At 37.1% G+C, this 17,725-nt stretch overlaps 1 protein-coding gene across 2 annotated transcripts in view; it reads right to left on the bottom strand.

Moving 5' to 3' along the window:
• Positions 1-17,725, bottom strand: part of LOC127652880 (small G protein signaling modulator 3) — a 36,995-nt gene that overhangs the window by 8,465 nt on the left and 10,805 nt on the right. For both annotated transcript variants that reach the window (XM_052139305.1, XM_052139304.1), the window contains exons 2-12: positions 14,288-14,369; positions 12,632-12,717; positions 8,419-8,482; positions 8,047-8,258; positions 7,615-7,722; positions 7,033-7,176; positions 6,736-6,931; positions 5,842-5,987; positions 5,424-5,654; positions 4,046-4,228; positions 36-191 (exon numbers count right to left, since the gene is read on the bottom strand). In XM_052139305.1, the coding sequence (XP_051995265.1) occupies positions 36-191; positions 4,046-4,228; positions 5,424-5,654; positions 5,842-5,987; positions 6,736-6,931; positions 7,033-7,176; positions 7,615-7,722; positions 8,047-8,258; positions 8,419-8,482; positions 12,632-12,717; positions 14,288-14,294 (1,533 nt within the window). In that variant the 5' untranslated portion in view covers positions 14,295-14,369. The remainder of the gene's footprint in view (positions 1-35; positions 192-4,045; positions 4,229-5,423; positions 5,655-5,841; positions 5,988-6,735; positions 6,932-7,032; positions 7,177-7,614; positions 7,723-8,046; positions 8,259-8,418; positions 8,483-12,631; positions 12,718-14,287; positions 14,370-17,725) is intronic.

Genomic DNA, 17,725 nt, shown 5'->3' with positions numbered 1-17,725 from the left:
AATATGCTCAGATGACAGAAATAGTAGGTGCTTACTGTTATGATGTCATTCTTCCGAAAACCCAGTTCATCATCGTCATGCCGTTCAAAGTCAAGCAAGGCTTTGGCTCTTCTCCGACGATTCCGAGATACGACCAGGAAGTTCTCATGATCCCTTTGATGACTCTCCATAGAGTAGTCAGGAGTCAAATCCTAAAATAGAGACAGTGATTATGTATTTATTTATAGCATCATGCCAGCAACAAGGTTATCCACATGGCGAGAACAGCTTAAATATCAGAAAACATAAAATTAAATAAGGAATTTTAGATTTATGTTAGACAGAAACTCTGATAAGGTGATCCACTGTGCTTTTTCCTTTTCTAAACCTACACTGGAATTCACTGATCTTGTGGTCAGTCTCTAGTATCCACACTTAATGGTTATTGACTATTGGGCAATAATTGTTAGTGTCAGAATGGTCCTTGCCTGGTTTCGGTATGGGTATAATTATTGATGCTTGCCAGGATTAAGGAAAGTTTCCTGTTCTCCAGATAGTATACAAATTTTTCCAGGAGGAGCAGTAGTACTGTGAAGCAGATGCTTCAAAAACTCAATGAATTTTGTCTGGTACAACTGCTGTATTATGAGCGCACTTTAAAGCTCTCCTCCACTGTGAAAGGCTGATTATATGATTCCATATTGTTTGATGAGAAATCAAGGGGTTTCTGTTCATGTTGTATTCTTATTGTTTTGAAATGATGTCAACAGTTTTCTAGTGAAGTTCTTTACAAAAGACTTTTCTAAAGTTTATTTGCCATTTCCTGTTTTTTAATTAATAGAGTGCCTTTGTTTAATATGTTGAATTTGTGTTCCACCTCCCCGGTTTTTCATCTTTCGAATCATATCCCAGATCTTTTTGGTTGGTGTATCTGATGTAGATTAAATACAAAACTCCTTCAGATGTCTTTTTCTCTCATTAATGAGTCTGCGTGCTTGTGCCCAACACCTTTTTAATCTCGCAAGATTCTCTGTTGTTGGATGTTTTGTTGAAAAATCGCTCTTTTTTTTTTCCCCGGATTTAATAATATTTTTACAGTTGTCGTTGAACCATGGGTTAGACTTGCAATGTGGCTTTGATGATGTCTTAGAAATAGTTTGATTTGCTATTTCAATTAGTGTCAGAAAGCTTTTTGCCGGGTCTTGGTTATTTTTAATCACCATGTAAAATTTTTCATAACACATTTTTCATAACATATGGCTTTTTTGAGTTGCCGTATTGGGATTCTTTGTTGGATGTCTAGTCTTGTAGAGGTGAGTATCAGAGGGAAGTGGTCACTTCCACATAGGTCATCCCAGGTTTTCCACGAAAAGTCAAGCAATAACTCGGGCTTGCACACTGTCAAGTCAATGGCCGAATATGTTCCATGTCCCAAGTGTAAGTAAGTATCTGAAACATTATTGAAGAGGCACAGAGCATTATTACTAATAAAGTCTTCAACTCTTTTACCCATCACATTAGTGTGGCTTCCTCCCCATAATGGACTATGGCTGTTAAAGTCACCCATAATGATGTAAGGGGATGGCAACTGGTCAGCTAGTTTGTTCAAATCTTGCAAGGTCACGGTAACAACAGGGGGTATATAAATTGAGCAAAGTAATGGTTTTGTGGAGTTATACGGAAAGCTATTGCTTGTAGGTGGGTGTCTATTGTGATCTGACTGTGAATTATATCCTGTCTTAATAATATGGCCTCCCCGCAAGACGGATTATGTATATTTGGGCCATATGCATTCAAACTTATAAATTGTTTCAGAGAAAAAGTGCTGTTTGGTGTAAAATACATCTCATGGAGACAAACAGCAAGAGGATTAAGCATAGCAGTTAGATTCTGAAGTTCTGCAAAATTTGCCTTAACTCCTCAACAGTTCCACTGAATAATGTGACTAACCATCAGGTGGGTAGAACAGGAATATGTCCTCTACTCCTATCCTTAGGGGAGGCACTATGTCTACAGGGGACTAATATCCTCTCCATATCAATGTCCTTTATGTGTTCAATGTACTTTCCTGACTAGCCTTTGGTTGTTGTGCCATGCTGTGTCTTCTTTCCTTTTAAAGAGAGAGAATTCTCCACTATCAAGCTTTAATCTTCACTGGTTTGAGTCTGACTTGAAGTTTCTTGCACCTTCTGTTTTGAGCTACAGAGGCAAAGAATGTTTCAAATTTGAAATTAGTTAGCTTCTCAACCTCTTTGCATGCTTCCAGGTAGCTCATCATTTTAAGGCATTTTACATTTTAATTCCTTTTTCTTTGATCCAAATAGGACAATCTTTTGATGAGGCTCGATGGTCACCTTTCCAATGAATACATTTTGATGGCTTTGAACAAGTTACATGTCCTTCTCCACAACTACATCAAATAGGCTTATTCTTACATTCAGCAGAGCCATGACCAAACTGGTAATTAAAACATCTTAAAGATAAGGAAAGAAGATATCAACAGGAACACTCAAATATCCTAATCGGATCCTTTCTGGTGGTTGGGATTTGTTAAGTCATGATATATGTGCTAGTTTTTATTATTTGATCCCCTTTTTTATTGTGATTCTCTTCACATTTGTTACTCCTTGCTGTGTTAATTCTGAGGCCATTTCAACCTCATCCATATCCTGAAGTTCTCTTGTGTGGATTACTCCTCTGCTGTTATTTAGATGTGGGTTATAAGAGACTTTCATAGGAACACCAGCAAATACATTAGCATGTATTAGATTATCAGAATGAGCTTTCTTTGCACATTCCACAAGGATCTGAACAGATCTCAACTTCTTCATATCTTTGACAGTCGCTGCTAAAACGGAGATTCCTTTCTGTATTGCGAAAGGGGTTAACTTGGTAAGGGGTGTGTGTCGGATGATAAAGATTCAAGAATAAACCTCTGCCATTTTGCAATTTGTTGGGAAAACACAACCAAACTCTGATCCAACATTCGTCTTTTTGGGTTTCGTTTGTTAGCCATGTTAGTATTATTTGGTTTCATCATCTCTGCTCCCCACCCACCTTGGAGCACAACAGGGAGATGCACAGAGCCACGGATCTCCTGCAGATATGCACCAGAGATACAGAGATGATATACTCGAGCAAGAAGAACTGAGAATTCAAATTACTTGATTGACCCCAAGCCATTGCCTTCAGGATGAGTAAAATATGGCTGATTGAACTGCCAAAGACCATCTAGGCCACGTTATGACTAGCCGCTTGATTGGATCAGGTCCTTTCAACCTCCCATCTATATTAAGTTAGAGCCAAAGCACTGTGTTGGACCTGGGAAAGCCACAGCTAACCACATTCCTCAAGCACCAGGACCTCTTCCTCCACAGAAATGGACTTTTACGAACAGCATGGGGGTGCTGGGGATCTATTCTACCCCGGGTCCCCACAGGGGATGAGTATCAAGGTAAAAGAGAACTTGGTAACCCTAGTAACGTAGGCTTTAGGGTTATTCTTCTCTTGCCCAAGGAGAAGACCCTAGTACTACGGAGGGAAGGAGCGTGTCACTGTTCCTTTCACAAGCTACCACCATAAAGATGGGTCCCGTGCCATACCCGGAAACAGACATTGATAATACATTTATAAAAATAAGAATGAAGAATCCAAGTTAACAAAAAAAGTTTTCAAGTGATTCACAAAATTGTATTATCAGAACTCAACAAAGAACTGAAAAATAATGGCATAAATTATGTTAAACTTATATTTGTCTTTCTATATCAATCTAGATAAAGAAATTCCAATATTGAAGTATATCCAGCCTGATGCCATTAATTATTCTAATTGAATAACAACCCAAGTTTCTACATGATTCATGATTTGTTTGCAGGGAATGCGAGCATGTTGCTAATTTCCTGATACATAGGCCCAATTCAGCGAGTCATCAGATTAGCTTATTGCAGTGGTAAATGACTCGCAGTGTTTTGGTTTTTGTGCTCCTGAGAACACAAATGTTCAACTTATAATTAAATTAGACTTGATATATTCAGAACTGTGATGGCTGTGATTGAGTAGCTCTTACAGTGCTGCAATTGCGGGGGTCCAGGCAGTGAAAGTGCTCTGCAGTGCAGCTGATGGCTTCTCTTAACGCCGCAACCAACTCTGTTTGTTTAATGTTTTTGGCCTTCAGCGCCTCAACCTCATCCTCCCCGAAGAGCAGCGAACTCAGGGTGGATTTCCTGTGCAGGCTCTGTCTACGCACCACCTGCACAATTACCCACAAGGCTAAGTCATTTGAGAGAAGTAATTTACATCAATGCCTCATACGAGGAGGCCTTCAATCATAACTTCTATTTTCCGAGAGACTAAGGGAGTACAAGTTTAACATTTAAAGGGATAGTTTACCCAAGAATGAAAATTCTGTCATCATTTACCAACCCTCACATTGTTCCAAACCTGTAGGACTTTCTTTTTTTCCATGGAACACAAAAGTAGAAATTGACAGGCTCAGTTGCCATTGCCTTAAATTCAATCTTTCAATGAAAATGAATAGTTTCTGAGGCTGTCCTTCTGCCTGACATCTCCTTTTGGCTTTGTTCATACCACAGCTGAATGTGGCCCAAATGTGATTTTCTGCTCAAATCAGATTTCTTTTGTAAGTTTGTTCAAACTACATTTTAAATGTAACCCATATCAGACACTGGTCTGAACGGCAGACACTCTTTAACTGACCTGTAACTATTAGCACGATTATAAAGTTTGGCAGACAATTAACTGTCAAACAAATAACTGTGATTATGAAAATGAATTGTCTCTTTAAGAGCTTTCATGTTTAATTGTCATTAAAATCGTAATATTTCTTAAGGTGCATGTGTGCTTCATTCATCTTAAGTGATTTCTTCATATATCACTACAAATATATACATTTATTATATAATAAATAGGGATATATGATTTCCTTTTAATACTTCAAATACTTATGAATGACAGTTTAAAAAAATATATATATTTGTGGGTCAACTTTAGCTTTAATAAAAAAATTTATATATAAATAGTTTGTTATATATTTACACTGATATAAAAATTCAAATTTACATTTGACCTGGCTGTTCAGACTGAAGCCACATTGGAAAAAATCAGTTATGCATCCGATTTATTTCCACATATGAAAGTGGCCCAGATCGGAGGAAAATATCAGATTCAAAGTGCTTGTGACTGTTCACAAGGTCATCCAATTAACAGATCTGTGTCACATATGATTTGGGCCACACTCAGCTGCAGTGTGAACGTAGCCTTTGTGTTCAACAGAAAAAGGCCATAAAGGTTTGAAACAACATGATGGTAGGTATCTAACAAAATTATTTTAATTTTTAAATGAACTATCTCTTTAAATGTGTGGGAAACTGTCACTGAGATGCTAAAGTATGTGCATTACACTGAGATTGTGTTCATGTTTTAACCTTGTTGTAGTTGTTTAGTGAATGGGAGTTGTTGGAGTTGTGCTGGGCCTGTTCTGCCAGGATGTAGGCTAGATGCTTGTGTCTGTGAGCATCCAGGTTTTCCTGAGACAGAGATCCTGTCAGACGCATGGCCTCTCCCAGCACTGCTGCCCCATCCTCCAGCTGACTGGGCAGGTCTGATAGTGTGTTGAAGATTGATGCGGAGTTCTCAGATGACACCAGCTCATCTTCCTTTACCATTCAAGAGGATTAATGTTTGTTGGCATATCAAATATGAAGTAGTATACAAGTTTGTTTGTGAAAACAAAAACACTCATAATTGCCTTGTTTGACATATGAAGGCTTAGTTAATGTTTTTTTTTTTTTTTACTACCAAGTCAATCAATAGAGTGACGCAACCAAGGAGTTGGCGAGTTACCTTGATCTTCAGCATACCCAGTGTGACCTGAAATAATACCACAGAGCTCTCATAGAAGAGCAGGTCCCAGATTCGCAGCAAGATACGGATGTCCACCACACTGGCGAAGGCAGTGAGGAACCAGTGCAGTGTTATTAAAGACAGCTCTAAGAGGACAGTAAAGAAAAAACACATTAACGGTAGTCAGATGTAGTGTTCACAATGTACTTATATGAGGCCCCATTACATCCCCCTCTCCACATACAACGTATGCGTTTGTCTCTTTTGTCATCAAGCTTGAGCCACAATTACTTCATATTATGTATTCTATCAGGAAGTTCCTGAGTTTGGAAGTCATAATAACAAATTTTGTACATTCAAGTGATTTTGGTTGTTGTGCAATTTCATAATTCTTTGTCTTTTTTTTTATCAAGCAAAAAAGACAGGGAGCCTTTGAACATAGGTGCAATAAACTGAAGTGTAAAGGGTGCACATTAGCTATGTACTTGATGCTTTACATATGTATTTTATATATTTTTTTTGTTTACTCCGTTTAACATTTGTGAAAAACTACCTGCATACAAACTAAATTGTACAGTCATTTAATATAACAATGGCTCATTCCAATTTACCATTAACTAATATATATATATATATATATATATATATATATATTTTAGTGTATTTATAGCTTCAGCCATGATTGTTTTAAATAACACACCACTAACTTGGAAAATCTGGGCTTAATAAAATCCAGAGTTTCTTCACTATTTATTTAAGACATTGTGGTACCATCCATGTCTATGTCGTATAATAATTTCAACATGACTGATAAGGCAGCATTCATTAATCCAGTCTCTTTGGCAAATGTGATAATTCTTTGTGAATTAATTGTCCCTCTCTCCAGCATCTCACCAATGTCGTGCTCCTGTAGCAGCTGATCTAGGCGAGGTAGGTACTGCACTATGAGCTGTCTGAGCACACGTTGGTCAGTCTGCACTCCCAGCAGAGTGGAGGAGAAGTAAGAGGGAGGCAGAATGTCCTCTATCAGAGCACACATCATCCAAAGAGCATCCTCCTCCTCCAGGAACAACAACAGGCAAGACACCACCTTCATCAGAGACCATACACAAAAGAGTCTTATATCTGAGTCAATAACCAGAATGTAAGATTGCAGAAAGTCGTAGAGTATGTGATATTGTGGCCTCTCACCATGCCTGTGCCTTGACAGTATCCAATGTCTGGGTAAAGCCATGCCAGCCCTCTCAGGACCCGCTTGAGCTTGGGCACTCCCACACTTGACAAAGTGTTGAAACATGCATTTGTGGGCATGGTCCGCAAAAGATCCTTTTCTATCTGCAACAGAGATGTTGAGAGAGGGGCACAATGAAGGGAATATTGAAAGATCATTTTCGCAAAAGATGCCAGGGCAGCTATTTTGTTTTTTTTGGTCATGCAAGGACAGATCTTATACACTGGAATGGGGAAAGACTTCAAAAACTCCAAAAGAAATGTACAAAACTGTTTGCCAAGCTTTGTTTCAAAATCATGTCAAATCAACAAAAAAAATCTTACAATGATGGTATAATTAGTTTTGGTTCTTTAGATCAAATAAAATACTTTGTCATGGAACACAAAAGGAGATGTTAGGCTAACATTCTGCCTAACATTTTTGGTATTCCATGAAAGAAAGGAAGTTATATCAAACTAGAAAGTTAGTGGATAAGAGGATATCATATGAACTGTATAAACAAATCACCGTGTTACAACCAATCTTTGGGAGATACCATGCACCTGTTTGGCTGCTGTGGTGTCATCATTAGAGCTGTTCTTTACGATTTCTCTGTAAGATATTTCTGATGTTCTCTTTTTCTGCAGGGCCCCTGACAAACGCATCCACAACTGAGAGAATGCATGAAAGAAACAGTGTGGAGAGTCAGAGGGTGACAGATAAATACACAAAGATCCAGCAAAAAAGTGGTTGGAAAAACACAGATTTGAGACACTCTCTTGGGAAACTCTTAAAATAGCAATACAGCATAAAAGAGATATTAGCAATACATCAGGTCCTATTTCAGTGACACCAATATTCCCTCAAGCATGAACATGGTTGCCATGGGAACATGACATCAGCAGATTAGATGCCTGATGGTGTGTAACAATGGAAAGATTGCCTTAAATATGATGTGGAGACTAAACACACAAATGAAAAGTTTCAATGCTAACCTGTGGTCTCATGCTGTGTGGTATGCCTCCCAAAACAAGTGATCGAAGGCGGTCTGAGTGGGGCAAGTTGGGGGAGATCTTGTCCCAGGTGAGGTCTCCTACAGTGTTGTTGTGGGTGAACTCCAAGTGGGCTTGCCAGCGAAGTCTTTGCTGAGGGTCTTCTCTTTGAGGGGCTCCCTCACCCTGCAGCCATTTCCGTGTCTCCACCCCCTCTGAAACCAAACACAGATTCAAATGCTCAAAGATAATGATGATCAAGAGGAAAGAATGACAGTACCAGATCATACCGCAGGCAACAGAAGACAACTCGACTACATTTACACATGTTATTTAACTTTTGATGAGTGCAGATGTTCCCACCAACCAACAAACCTTCACTGTCGATCCGGAATCCAAATTCATCGTATCGTAGTTCTGATTCCATACTGGGGTCTTTCTGCAACAGTCAGAACAGTGTCTGTGAGAATTGAACAACTTCCCATGACAATAAAGATTTTAAAACTGAAGAATAGCTTTTAACAACACTTCTCAATTTAGCACTAACGGTATCAATTAGCAATGCACAGATGGTATCAGCCAATAAATGCAATTATCTGCCGTATCGGACATTGACAGACTGTTTAAAAACAGCTGCAAAACAGTATGCTTCAAGTTGTAATTTGTAAACTTTGCACTATATGTATCAAAATATATATTGAATATCGTCAATTGGTCGAAAAACATCAAGATATAATTTTTGTAGCCATATTGCCCAGCCTTACAATATACAAGCATTATCAGAGTTTTTCCTGGGACAAACCTTGTCTTTGGTGGTGACTGACTTATATATGCTCATCCACATGCTCAAAGTTGCTTTATTACATAATTGCATTTATTAAATATATATTATATAAAATAATAACATTTCATGTTTACACTGGATAAATAATTTTACACCATCTAAGTACACTCACTGAACACTTTATTAGGAACACTATGGTCCTAATAAAGTGCCCCACGTGGTCTTCTGCTGCTGTAGAGTAGTAGTAGTATGCCCACATCATGGACAAAATTCATGAAACAAGAAGAGAACGGCACACTTCTATAAATGCTCCCATGTAATTGAATAGAAAAGAAAAATTTTCGACCACTTGGGTCATCCTCAGTCAGTAAAAATCATCAGGTATTGACGGCCTATTCTGCTCAGTACAATTGTACAGAGTAGTTATCAGAGTTACCGTACACTGTCAGCTCACATCAGTCTGGTCATTCTCTGTTGACCACTCTAATCAACAAGGCGTTTACATCCACAGATGTAAACGCCACATTACATCTGGATGTTTTTTGGTTTTGGTACAATTCAGAGTAAACTCTAGCGACTGTTGTGTGTGAAACTCCCAGGAGATTAGCAGTTACAGAAATACTCAAACCAGCCCGCCTGGCACCAACCATCAAGCCAAGGTCAAAATCACATTCAATTACCCATTCTGATGGTTGATGTGAGCATTAACTGAAGCTTCAGACCAGTATCTGCATTATTTTATGCATTGCATTCCTGCCACACAGGGCCCACCAGCCAACCAGCTAAGGTGGGTGGTAGATGAAAACATTAACCAGCCAGTTCGATTTCTTGCCGGCCATTTTTATTATTTTGTATTTATTTTATAGCATTTTACAGACATGAGTCAAATAAATAATACTGTAAGTATATTTAAAAGTGAACTGCTTTAAAGAATTGTATCGTTTTATTATTTATGAAATATTTAATTGCCAGATAGTCTATCTAGAATTACTTTCCAGTTTATTCACTTATTACAACAAAACTAAATTTGTATTTTAAATACATGTTGTCATATGAATGACCAGTAAGTAACTCTCATGAGCCTGAAGTACACATTACACAGTAACAGATTTGGTTTATTTGGAGTGAGTCAATTAAATCAGAAAGCCCAACTGATTCATAAGTCTGTTAGATTCACTAAAAAGAGCCATCTCATAGATTTACTGCTAACTAGGGATGTCCTCATATAATTTGTTTTTAGAAGTACCGATACTTCCTTTTCAGAACTCGCCGATATTGATTCCTGTTTTTTGTTTTATTTTTTTATGAAATCCATATCAACAGTTTATTTCAATGTTATCATCAAAATTGTGTCTAAATAAGTTAATTTAATTAAAACTTTAATCAAATGAAAAAAGGCCAATTCATTTTCAATATAATAATGCTATTTTTATCAAATGAGTTGGTTTATTTAGAACCTCCCAGCACAATCCAAAATACAACTCAAATAAAGTGTTGCATAACGTAGCATCACATGTGTAAGAAGTTGCTTAAATATTATAAAATTGCCATTGATTTCTTCTTATTATTAGTAGTAGTAGTTTTAAGCCCTATTTGGATGGGATTAGTTTAATATTGTGGACGTGGGGTAATGTAATAATTACCAGAGCTGCTCAGTTCGCAGTTATTTTAATCCCTCGCGAATCAGTCATGTCAGTAATTGTCCCGACTTTCTAAGGACTGCGCATTCTTGCGCCAGTAAAAATGACAACGCGAATTATCTACTATAAAATGGCCTGTAAAAATAACCCCTGGTAATATTAATCCAATGCGAAACAAAAACAAAAGCAGATAATCTGCATTTTACAGCACTTAAGCCCTTTGAATGTAGCCGTTTCTTAAATTCTCTGAGTATCTGAACTGGAAATTGGTCAAGAGAAGTTGCCAGAAAACATTAAATGTGTTTCACAACTTCAGATAATGCTGGCTGTTGCGTTAGAACTGATGCATGTTTTCCTCAAGCTCTTTATGCTGTCGAGTGTTTATTTACCCATGCAAAAAAGAAATGAGCAACGTTTGATTATGATTTAAGCAGAGTGAGTGCCGGATCTTGTGTTGAGCCCAGCAATTCGGAACTTTTGATTTTCCCATGATGTCAAGCAAAGGGGCACGGAGTTTGAAAATAGGCCTTAAAATACATCCACAGGTAGACCTCCAATTCAGTACACCTCCTATCAGAAGCTAATTGTCTAATTGTCTAAAAGCTTAACATCATTTTCAGGAATTTTTTAAAGGCTTAAAAGGCACAATTAACTTAGTATGTAAACTTCTGACCCACTGGAACTGTGATATAGTCAATTAAAAGTGAAACAATCTGTCTTTAAACAATTGTTGGAAAAATGACCCTTGTCATGAACAAAGTAGATGTCCTAAACGACTTGCCAAAACTATAGTTTGCTAATATTAAATCTGTGGAGTGGTAAAAAAATTAGTTTTAATGATTTCAACCTAAGTCTATGTAAACTTCTGACTTCAACTGTACATGAGCGTGGTATCCCTACTAATAACTGAGGTTTTCGATGAGCAGCAGGACTAGCTAATGAGAGTCCTTCCATGTAAAGACCTGCAACCTTACTGACTGAAGACCCACAGAACCCCCTTGATGACAAAACTGGAACATGTTACAATATTTTACAAGCTGACACAAACTGACAAAAAAGCCTCCGCCAGTGGCATATGAAACCGCAAAATTCACCAGACACATTTGCACTTGCCGGGTGTTAATTTCGGACCCTGCTGCCACACAATTGGCTAATTAGATTATCGCATGAATAAGTAGGTGTACAGGTGTTCCTAATAAAGTGCTCAGTGAGTAAATATGGAACCTTCTGAATTCAATGCATAACTTTTTAACTTTAAAGTGCTAAGTGAAATCAAACTAATCTAAATATAATTTTGATTATTTCTATAATTCATTTTCTAGAAAAATTATCTAGTTCCTCCTACTGCATGTAATATACTGTATGTTCTGTTCGACTGATGTATGATATTAGGAAATAAACTGACCTTGTTTGCCTTCAGATATTTTTAAAGATTACTAAAATTATTAGGAACCTATTTGCCAAAATACCACAGTAACTGTTACTGCTGTAAAATCTTGATCAAATTTATTAAGGGTGATCATGTGTATTTAAAAACCTTTATTTTTGGTGCATGCTAGGGATGGGCGATACCACTTATTTTCTTTTTGATCCGATATCAATAATTTCAAGATACCGATAATGACATTTCTATAAAAAAACATTTTTGGATGGATGGATGGATACTTAGAATTTAATGGGTAATTTAAAATATATTAATTTGTCATAATTCAAGTCATTATTTCTTTTTATTTTTTACATTTGTGAGCCTAAACATAAAATTCTAAGACTTCGGTTTTGTTCACCCTTACAAAATTAACCATGGTTTCACTACAGTAACTATAGTTTAATCACAGGATTAATTTAAACCATAGTTACCACACAATTACCACACATAGTTATTATTAAGAATATGTCTTCTTTAGATGTTATTTTAGTGTGAATTTACTCCAGAAGCTGTTTCTCTGATTTTCTATCATTACCTCTAAAAGCTTCAGTTGCACTGCACAAACATGCGACCAAGATGAGAAGCGTATTTAGCAAGTATAAAACGGCAAATGAGCGATGGATATCATTCACTTTGTTTTCCGCCTCTAAATTATGCTTGGGAAATTTAAATGCAGGAAAAACCCTGCATTATCAAAACATAACCACTAAGAACTTGATGGCAATATGAGTGAAATACCTGATAGTACTTGGCTAGGATGTCTTGAGGCCACATGCTGGGTGTGAGGGCTGAAAAAGGGCCCCCTGGGGCAGGAGTGTAACTACCTGTTAAAAAAATAAGAACCGTTTATGAAGAGGTTTACATGCTTAAATGTGTTTTACTATACACATTTAATAAGTATTCCGCTACCTGCAATTTAGAGCTGCACGATTCTGGATAAATTGAGAATCGAGATTTTTTTGCTTAGAATAAAGATCACGATTCTCTCATGATTCTGAAGAAAAAATATTATTTTAGTGATTTACTAAACCTGGACATAAGAGTACTAAACAAAGTAACATGTAATTTACTAGAGGTTCTGACAAAATATTCTCTGCTTCAATCTATGCAAAAATGCATTAAATTTGTCAATCAAATATATAAATGTAAAATGTCAAAAGTCCACAATAGGGCACAACAAATACATTATAAAACAAAGAGCACCTTGTTATTATTGAAAAATAATATTAATAAATATATATATATATATATAAATAAAATAATTAAATAATAACATTAACTCGGCTATAATTATAAAAATAAATGAAAAGATTTAGCCTGTTTCTCACATGCTAAGTAAAAAGCAACGAGTGGAAAAAAAGCTTCATTAACAGTTCTATGTTAAATTAGTTTTTCACTGGTAGGCAAAAAGGCAATGAAACTGTTATTTTACAAATGTAAAAATATATTAGGAATTAAAATTAAAACAATGAGACCTTCAGTGTCTCTTGAAAAATTGCTTCAAGCTTTTAAATGAATTATTGAAGAGGAATTAAATAGAGAACAGAGTAAACTGTCCTTTAAGTTTTTCAGCAACAGTAGCAATTAAACATTTAAAAAAATTATATATATATATATATATATATATATATATAAAAAGTAATTTAACACTAAATGAAACTATTTTAATATTTGACCGTCTTTACGGAGTGATTATTAGATACAAATGAATACTGATTTGAATAAGAATGCCTGAATGCCTAATAAACAGCATGCAGCTTATACACATTTAGACATCTTATAGATATAACATTTTGAAGAATGTGTCCCATCTGCTTATACATTAACGGCTGTGTTGGCTTTAATGCCTTGTCAAGACAGCGCAGATTTAATCCCCCTCTCGTAATTCATTAATAGTTGTGTTTACATTAATATCGCCTAAAGAGGGGTATTTTGGTTAAAAACAGCGCAGAAGTGCATCATTCATCACGAGACACAAGCGCACGGGCAGATACACACATGTAAGAATTGGAAAGCAGATGACTGCAATCAAACGGGTAGCGAGATTCCGTCACACTAGTTAATCATGGGTACACCCTGCAGTCTGTAAAGCACTGTGCTGAACAAAAGTCTTTGGCCGTTGCATTTTAGTTTATTCAGCATCTCATGCAGGAGCGCTGTGTTTTGTAGATGCCACATAAGGTTGAAAGGATCAACATTTAAAAATACATCTTGAAGTGAATTTCAAATTTAAATTTGACCGCCTTACAAAAGGCATGCCAGAGGAAGGTTAATACATCGCAAAATCGGCATTTAGAAGTGAGATTGTGTGGGTGTCTGAATCAAAATCTTTTAACGATTAATCGTGCAGCTCTAATGCAATTTTATTTTGAGTATATATTCAAGAGTGCTTACTTGACATGGTCCTGAAGTTTGAAGAGTGCTTCTTTAGTGCCTTAAGAGAAGATGGACTAGAGCAGGTCAGGTTTCAAAGGCTCTAGACAAGGAGAGCAAATCAAACCAAATGTCAACACACACTGATCCCTTCCCAATCCCACAAGACAATATTAAATAATCAATTCACACAGAATCATTACTTGATAGCCAATGCAAATGAGTCTGTGAAAATAAATCACACAAAAACATGTTTTTAAGAAATCAACAAAGGCACCAGCAAAGCAGAATATCTTATAACTAAGCCACTTTATTGAAATTTAAGGACAGAATAAGGCATGCTATGAGGAAGTAAAGTGGCTGAAAGCTTTTCAAAGTTTAAACTTGAGCTGCACGCACCTTAATACTGTATTCCTTCATGCTCCATTTCTCCAGATCAACAGAGACATACAGAACAACGAGCTAAATTTTCAGCAGCACAGCATGTTTTGAAATATTAATTATACCAATAGGCCCACAGACAGCATGCAACCTTGCATGACTTCTCTTTTCATAACACTGACATCAGTGGTGTTTATAGCCCAGTATAAGGCAGTCTTTGTTTCTCGATTAAACTCATGACATACCTATTATCAATGTGACAGGGGTAATGGGATTATAGGGCCACCCACATCAATAGAGACTGAAGCAAACCTGATCCTGGTTCTTATTACTGGATTCTCACCTACAAGTGCTGCTGTAGATCTTTGGTCTCCTGAGGACATTACAGACTCTTCTGCCCTAGCGTTTTAAAAGCCTGAACTAGTCAGGGGTTTTTCAGATGGTATGCTAATGAACAATTCATTTCCTCATCTGTGTTAAATCCAAAGCCAGTCTGTTTGGGAGTGGAGGGAAGGAATGCTCTATAAATGCACCTTAACACAATGGCAGAGATTATATTCCTGCTCTGCCTATGTGTGTGTGTTTAGTCGAAGTAAACAAATGGAAAAACCTAAATGTTATCTGGATATGCATTATGCAAGTACAAGTCCCTGGTCTTAGAAGCTCCATCTCAGGATATAAAATATGATTATGTAGCTAAGATGACAATATATGAGCCTTATAATCACACTTGCTGAACAGCAACATCTGTTGATGTCACAATGAAGTTGCAAATTACAGTAGAAATACATGTTTCTCGACTGTTACTCACTGGTTAGTTGGTTTTTAATGCATACAGAAGTCCAAAATAGGGATGTGTAAAACTACATAATTCCAAAATCAACAAGTGGGTGGGTTGCCTAAACAACTAGTTAACTAATGGTCTTATATACGGGAATCCCTGTGTAAACAGGCTGGTTTACGGTTCACTAGACCCTGAAAGCGTTTCTTATGGGGCTTCAAAGTCTATGCGTAGGGCAGGGTATCGTTCCAAAAAATTCTATATCGATACAGATACCTAAACGATACTTTTTTCGATACCAATTTTATGAAATCTGCTTTAACAAGATTACAAACTTGTAATGTGTAATACATTACCTCAAAAAAACTTTAATTTTTTTTCAGTCAGATGGAAAAAATTCAGTTTTTTTTGTTCAGTTTGTTGACTTTTTTTTTTTTTTTTTAAAAGACTCAGACTCATCTCCTGAGCCTTCTGGTCTCCTCCTGCCAGGGTCGCCAGGGGCAGAGGCTATAACTTTAATGTGAAGAGGAAAAAAAAAAACAAGAAAGCTAATCTGTTAATTCAGCCAAACCTAAGGATCAGTGTGGTTTAATAAGATAACTAGTTTAATGTACATTAAACTTGATCAGCTACTGTTAACCTTAAAGCATTTTTAGAATTGATTTAGCTAGCTATTTCTAGCCACACATTCAAACAACATCTAACGTGACTTAGGTCCCAGTTTCTAGGACTATGTCACCATGCACAGAAACGTTAATTTAACATGTACACAAGCATGTACAACTACAAGTTAGCCGAATTTGTTTGTTGGTTTGTTTGCTAAACGTTAACCTTACCTGTCGGTGTCCCAGTCATAGCGCCGCTGCATTCATCAGAAGTTTTGAATTTCTTTTTCAATTTCAAGTTTTGTCTGTGGCAGGACGCTGAGAGGATGACTGCATCGGCTTCTTGCAGTCAAAGACGGAGCAACTTTCTGCTCTTAAGTTTATTCAGTACACTGTCAAGTGCTTCATCAGATTTGTCACGTTACCAGATTTGGCAGCAATTATCTTGTCACAAATATTGGATCGCGTGCTGTTGGCATCAAGCCTGGTGAAATGTAGCCACACTTTTGATCTTTTCCACATCTTTTTCATCTATGGGGGTTGAGGCGAACACACAAGAGCCTCACATGTGAGCCACATCTCTGGGCGTAAACTAGTGTTTTTCTTTGATGCCTAAATACAGCCAATCACCAGCACTTTTAGATTTGGGCACATCTAGCATGCTACATGCTTATCACTGACATTGACGAGATTAACCCCATAGGTATCGAAATTTGGTACCGAACGACAAGACATTTTTTGATACTCTATTGCAATTCAGTCTGTGCCTAAAATGTATCGAACTCGATACCCAGCCCTGTCTATGCATCAGCTACAGCATTACTCACAACATGTTAAGAGCTGCAGAGGACATCTTGTTTTGATTTTAGTGATGGCATTGACCACGTAATAATATTTGGTCATTATCTGAATTGTCCACTCACAGAGACTCTTTGAAAGGTCAGCTGCAAAAATGTGTCAAATTTGAAATTGTTTGAAATATAAGCAGAGGCTTAACAGAAACAAAGCACGGCACTCAAAGTTGAAACAAACCTTTTGAATTGTAATGGACAATTCAGATGAAGTTTTATTATGTGGGTGATGCCAGTGCAAGGAAAAAAAAGTTCCCTACAGCACTTTTCATTTGGAGGTCAATGTGGCCCTTGAAGCTGGCATCATTTTAAACTTGACACACTGTCTTAATAATGCAATGCTTGTGGTAAGAACGCTTAAAAGAAAACAGATAATCACTGTTTTTAAACAGATTCCATAAATAAAAGATCGCGACGATAAGCTTTTGAGTAATTTCGATATTTAGCGTGTTGCTAAAAACACTAGCAGTTTGGCTTTCTTGTCATATGTTTCCACTGGCGCGTGTGGAGCGAATGTGAGCGAGCGTTTTCAATTCCTTCCAATGGAAGCCGAGCGTCAAGCTCATGTGGTGGATTGTAAAATTGACAGCAGCACGGGGCGTGGGTTGGGAGTGGCTTTGTGCGGATTTCTTCCGCTTCAATGGAAACGCAGCCTCAGACTGTATGAAGTTGCTATTGCCCCCGCTATGCAGGACACCGCGTTCCGGATCCATTTCCCAGATTGATTCCATCTTGACTGCAAGACATCATGATGATGGTTACGCCCTCTCATCGTCTCTAGTGAGCAGCACGACAAAACAACAGTTCCGGTTACATCATATCTGATCTTTCTGCTCTGTAT

Source organism: Xyrauchen texanus, chromosome 12 (genome assembly GCF_025860055.1).
Source record: "Xyrauchen texanus isolate HMW12.3.18 chromosome 12, RBS_HiC_50CHRs, whole genome shotgun sequence".
Lineage (NCBI taxonomy): Eukaryota > Metazoa > Chordata > Actinopteri > Cypriniformes > Catostomidae > Xyrauchen > Xyrauchen texanus.
Note: the sequence above shows the minus strand (reverse complement) of the source record. Positions and strands in the feature narration are given on the sequence as shown.